At 55.7% G+C, this 5,773-nt stretch overlaps 1 protein-coding gene across 1 annotated transcript in view; it reads left to right on the top strand.

Annotated features, from left to right (window-relative positions):
* FBXO10 (F-box protein 10) overlaps positions 1-5,773 on the top strand; it is an 18,563-nt gene that overhangs the window by 4,224 nt on the left and 8,566 nt on the right. The window contains exons 3-5 of the mRNA XM_010005533.1: positions 207-596; positions 3,324-3,473; positions 4,871-5,007. Of these exons, the coding sequence (XP_010003835.1) occupies positions 207-596; positions 3,324-3,473; positions 4,871-5,007 (677 nt within the window). The remainder of the gene's footprint in view (positions 1-206; positions 597-3,323; positions 3,474-4,870; positions 5,008-5,773) is intronic.

Raw genomic sequence — 5,773 nt, forward strand, 5'->3', positions numbered from 1 at the left:
GCGCCCGCAGCTGGGCCTGCAGGCACCTGGCCGTGCTGGCCAAGTCCTGCGTGGTGCCCACGCCGGAGCCCCACTCCGTGTCCCGGGGGAATCCCTGGGGGGAGTCGCCCCTAGGGCCGCTGAGTTCCTGCCCGGTAGTCGTGGGGGAAGAACGAAGCAGCTTCCTCTCTGCCGCGGATGCTCGGGCCACATGTGGGTCGGCGCAGGGGGACACGGAACCTGGAGAGAACCTGAGGGCAGTGAAGGAGCAGGAGTGCCCGGCACCCCACCCCAGCTCCAGCGGCAGAGACTCAGGCAGCAGCGAGGAGGAGGAGGAGGAGGCACAGGCTGCCCCCGGGCTGCCCTGCCAGGCGCTGCAAGGTGGCAGGCTGCACGCCCTGCAGAGGGACCTTCAGCTCAAGTCTCTGCAGCAGGAGCTGCAGCAGGACAAGGAGGCCCAGTCTTTGGCCAACTCCCTGCAAGGCTGCATCATCCGACAGTGCCTTTTCAGGGACGGGAAGGGAGGAATTTTCATTTATTCAGGAGGGCAAGCAAAATTGGAAGGAAGTGTCTTCAAGGATCTGACCTACGCAGTGCGCTGCATACAGAACAGTAAGGTGCTGTGAAGGCAGCAGCTGCCCCACTTCCCTCTCCCTCCTGCTCCACCAGCTTCTTTCCTATGCACAGTCAGGGGGAGCCAGCCCCTGCATGATCCGGTCACTTGAGCCACCTGCTTCCTGCATCATTGCAATTGGAGGTGGCAACCCAGTGGGCGTGCTGGGGTCCTGTTGCTCTGCCCATTCGACCTGTAAATCAAACTCCCACTCCGTAAATGTGCTGGTGGTTGTCATCACCACTGCTGATCCCAGCACAGCCCATACCGCAAACACAGGGACCTGGGGACTGTGATGTTCCCCTGGGTCTTGCCCCTTGCAGTGGCCAGTCGTGGCTGCTTCAGGGGAGCCTGCAGGGCTGGGTGCCTGCAGGGTTGGATGCCTGCAGGGCTGGGTCCTGCTGCGGGAAGAGGTGGGCAGTAAGGAGGAATTTCGGCTGGGGAGGTGTGCTGGAGGTTGAACTGTTTTACTTCCGTGCAGCATCACTTAGCCCTGTGCTCACCCAGAGCTCTCCCCCTCAGTTCCTGAGCTCCTCTCTGGCACCAGTGGTAGGGAGGGCTGGGGGAGAATCTCGCTGCCAGAATCCCCCACACTGGTGGTTTCAGGGGACTTGGGAGGCTCCTTTCTAGCCCGCTGCCCAGGGTCACACCATCCCTCTCGCCTGGGTGGGGCAGCCCAGGATTTGGGCTCAGTTGTCTGTCTGAGGCTTAAAGAATGCAACTGAAGTTCTGTGCAGGGAGAGGAAGGAGGATGTTCTTCCGCCTGGTTCTGGGAGGGAGCTTTGCTGTGATGTTGTAGCTCCCACCTGCAGTCCCCACGGAAGGACTGATGAGTCCTGCAGAAGCACCTTGCTCCTTGGCAGGGAAGGACAGCTCCTTTCTTTCCAAGGAATACCCGTGCCAGAGGTGCCTTTCCGAAGGTGCCCACAGAGGCAGAGGGAGCAGGGCACCTGGCACAGTTCTGCCATGCTGCTCAGCAGCTAATCGGGGGCTGTTCTACAGCAGGTGGGCTGGCAGCACACACAGGTCCAGCATTAGGACCGGGTTTTGCCTTTATTCCCCTCAGCTTGTTGCTGTTCACTCTGAAGCCTGGTGTTAACTGTTAGCAAGGGGAAGGAGTGAGGCCAGCCCAGTGCTGCTGTCAGTGAGAGCTTGCTCAGCTGGGAGTTGGCCCAAAAGCTCCCGTGGGTGTCAGAGCGTCAGGCAGTGAGAGGCAGTGGAATGCTCACATGGGGACAAGGTGCAGGTGAAGCGGGAGCACAGCAGAGCTTGGTAGGGCTCAGTGTCCTGGCATGGCCAGCACCCTCAGGCACTGGGAAGCCTGGGATGGGATCTGGGGCTGGGGACTCGCTTCTGCCTGCATTTCCCACCTCCTACAGCTTCCTCGGGCAGGCAGGAGTGACTGATGAAGACGGGCAGCTGTTGAGCCCTGCTGAGCTCCACCTTTAGATGGACTGAAGCACCTTTCTGGAGTAAGCAAATAAAAGGAGGTATAACTTAATTACCTTCTGATTGGTGTTGCTCATTGGAGTGGGATATCCAAAGGCAATTTATTGATTCGTTTTTAGCACTCATAAGACATGGTTTTAAGACATTATGTTTTCTGGCTGGAAAATACTAAAGATTGCTCCTGCATAAATATTTAACTACTCGCTTAGAGGAAACAAGGTCATGGTGAGCGGTGTTGGTGATGTGCTGGCCAGGCCCCTCCTGCCCCGGCAGGCAGACCTTTGCTCTGAGGGCACACGGTGCTGGGCAGGAGTTGTGCTGAGCTGCCCTGTGAGGCTGCAGGAGGCTCTACCACCCCAGGCAACTCGTGCTGCTGCTGGGACACCTGGTGTCTGTGCCCTGGTGCAGGGGGTTGGTGCTGGTGCCCCTGGGCCCTGCTGGGCCATGAGGGGCAGGTCTGTCATGCCATGGGGGTGGGACGGTCACTGTTGAGGGGGTGTGGGTACAGTGCGGGGAGTGAAGTGTTGGGCTTCACACCTGAACGTGGAGAACAGGGGCTAATGGTTTAAACTGAAAGAGGAGAGATTCAAGTTAGACATCAGGAAGGAATTATTCACCATCAGAGTAGGAAGGCTCTGGAACATGTTGCCCAGGGAGTTGTGGCTGCCCCTTCCCTGGAGGTGTTCAAGGCCAGGTTGGATGAGGCTTGTGCAGCCTGGTCTGGTGGGACGTGGCCCTGCTCATGGCAGGGGGGTGGAACCTGATGATCTTTAAGGTCCCTTCCAACATTAACCATTATGTGATTCTATGAATGTGCCAGGACAGGAGGAAAACCTGGCTCTGTCTGTGCAGCACCAAGCACTGCAGGTCCCCATCCCTAGCAGGCCCACTATCAAGGCAATGCCCAGTGGGTTTATCCATACTGTTTGTCCATGTGCACTGATCCTCCCCTCAGCTGCCTGGTGTGCCTGGCATATCCAGGGCTGCAGGAGAGGTGGAGAGGTTGTCAATGCACAGAGGTTGCAGGAGGGAGAGCTCTACCCTTTGGTTGTGTTATACAATCACAGGATCATTTTGGTTGGAAAAGACCCTTAAGATCACCAAGTCCAACTGTTCCCCCAGCCCTGCCAAGGCCACCGCTGACCCGTGTCCCTCAGCACCACATCTACGCAGCTTGGAAACCCCTCCAGGGGTGGGGACTCCCTCCCTGCCCTGGGCAGCCTGTTCCTGTACTATTCCTCATCCTTCCAACTACAGCTACAGGTGCCTCTCTTCTCTGCAGGTCATCATGATGAGGAATGACATCCATCACTGCAAAGCATCAGGGATATTCCTGCGCCTGTCAGCAGGAGGCCTGATTGCAGACAACAACATCCATTCAAACTGCGAGGCCGGGGTGGACATCCGTAAGGGAGCCAACCCCCTTGTCTTGGTATGTCCCCCCAGCCATGCTGGAAGCTTCACGCTCTCTCAGGTTTCTCCCCGAGGGGCAGCAGGGATCCATCTCCCAGTATAGAAAACACTGACCTTTATGTAAGCTTTTCCCTTCAGCGTGTTTCCTAAGGTTTTGTTGATGGATTAGACTACAATTTTGTTGATGCGTTGCCCTAGAAGGGCAGGGCACAGCAAAGGGCTGCCTGATGGTGTGTGGATCATCTCCTGCTCTGTTTGATGGTGCCTCAAAATTGCTGTGCCTAGAGGGGGGGATGTTCCCTATCTAATAAACACCCCTGTGTGATGAGTGAGCTTGTGCAAGTGAGGCAGTGAATCAGCACTGTGAAGTGTTCCTCCCAGGCTAGGAGTTGTGTTCTCTGCCTCAGGAGCTGACGGAGGGTCTCGTCTCTGCTCAGCCTCAGACAGGAGGGAGCAGCAGCCTGCTCTCCAGCAGCATGGCTTTTCCCTGGGAATTGGGAATTGTGTGGTCTCCAGCTGTGCAGCAGATGGCCTTGTCCCCGTTTACTGATCACTGTATCTATTCTCATCCTTGAATGAGCTGGGGCCCCACCACACAGGGAGGAAGAAGTGGTTCCACACTGCCACTGAAGTGTCCCTGTGGCTGCATCGAGCTCTCCACCTCAGCCCTGCGCAGCAGGTGGGATAAGCAGGGCTGTGGACCGGGAAAGAGGTGGCAGCTCAGATGCTGTGGCTGGCCTTGGCTGCATCTTCGAGCTGTTGTTCTCTGCTTGGCCTGGTGTGGTGACTCCTACCCTGCCCCTCCACGAGGAACTAGGCTGCTGTCCTGCTCGGGGTGTCCCATTGTCCTCCTGACCACAGGGGCATGAACAGGGAAAACAGCAGCCAAGTGGCTGCTAAGTGGTCACTGGGGCTGTGCAAAGTGGCATCAAACAGCATGAGAAGAGGCACCAGGCTGTAACTCTCAGGCCTCTACTGGGACCTCTGCCTCCTGCTCCTGTGGGATCCCACTAAGGGTCTTTTCCTCTTGGTGGCCATGGGGAGGTGTTGGACTTGCAGGCCCACCAGCCGTGCCCAGTGTCAGATGGGCTGTAAGGAACAAAGCATCACTGGGTCCAGGACAGCCCTTGGAGAGGGCAGCAGGAGCTGGTGGAGGAAGAAGAGGCTTCAGGCATGACAGGAAAGGAAATTCAGCATTGTGTGCTACAGCCCCAAAAAACAGTAAAAGTTCAGGTGCCTTGACCAATGGAGAGTGATTTCTTGGCAGCTAGATTAATTACCCTCTGCCCTTTTCCCCAGCAGGGTTGAGAGCTGTTGCTTTTCTCTGTGGTTGCTGTCTCCTCTTGCTCACTTTTATGAGTGACTTTCCTTCCTTTCGCTTTTATTCTCCCTACATGTGCAAAAAAAACCCCATAGTGCAATAAGATACACAGTGGCCTTCGGTCAGGCATTGTCGTCGTTGGCAACGGAAGAGGCATCATCCGTAGCAATCAGATCTATGGGAACAAAGAAGCTGGCATTTATATTCTGTATAATGGAAACCCTGCTGTGAGGTATGTTAGCTAGCACTGACCTCTCTCTCTTCCCTCGACTGTTAAGAATTATTCCTCCCACTATGCACACTTTTTTCGTTTTTCCAATGCACACCATAGAGCAGAGGCAGGACCACAGTGCACTTTCTTTGAGTTCCCTCTCTCTGCTTGCTGCACTCAGGTCTTTGCCAAGTGCCACTCCTGAGCTTTCCCCCAGGGTCTGAGCAGGACAGAGGCTGTGTTCAAGATGAACAACTCACACAAGTCATGGTGCTGTTTGCAAGATGGGGAGTAATGAAGCTTGGCACTCCAATCACTTTTGCTCCAATTCACCTCTCTGCTTTAAACACCTGGAGCTACTTGAGTGTGTTTAATACCACTTGGTTTAGATGTTACCATGAGTGTCTGGCAGGCTTTCTTCAGGTTGATGCCATCAGCTCTACCTGGTGATACCAGCTGGTATCAGTGAACCCAGCAATTGGATTGCAGCTGGAGCATGGTATTGGTTGCAGATGTGAGTGGCATCTAGACCATATTGCCAGTCCCTCCCACCACCTGCCATGGCTGTGGGTGATCAGAATAGGTGTTTGACAGCTCACCTTGGTGCTGCAGAGCAGGGAAGGGCACAAAGGGAAGAGAATGGTTGCCCTGGATCAGCCCCATAGCTGGAGTGTGAGTATTCACACAGCTGTTGATAATTAGCAGCGCGTTAGCCTGAGTCCTGCAGTCCTAATGACAGTGACTCCTTGCAGGTCCGTGGTCTGTGCAGAGCTGGTGAGGTTCAGCA

This window comes from Chaetura pelagica, unplaced genomic scaffold (assembly GCF_000747805.2).
Source record: "Chaetura pelagica isolate M959 unplaced genomic scaffold, ChaPel_1.0 scaffold499, whole genome shotgun sequence".
Taxonomy (NCBI): domain Eukaryota; kingdom Metazoa; phylum Chordata; class Aves; order Apodiformes; family Apodidae; genus Chaetura; species Chaetura pelagica.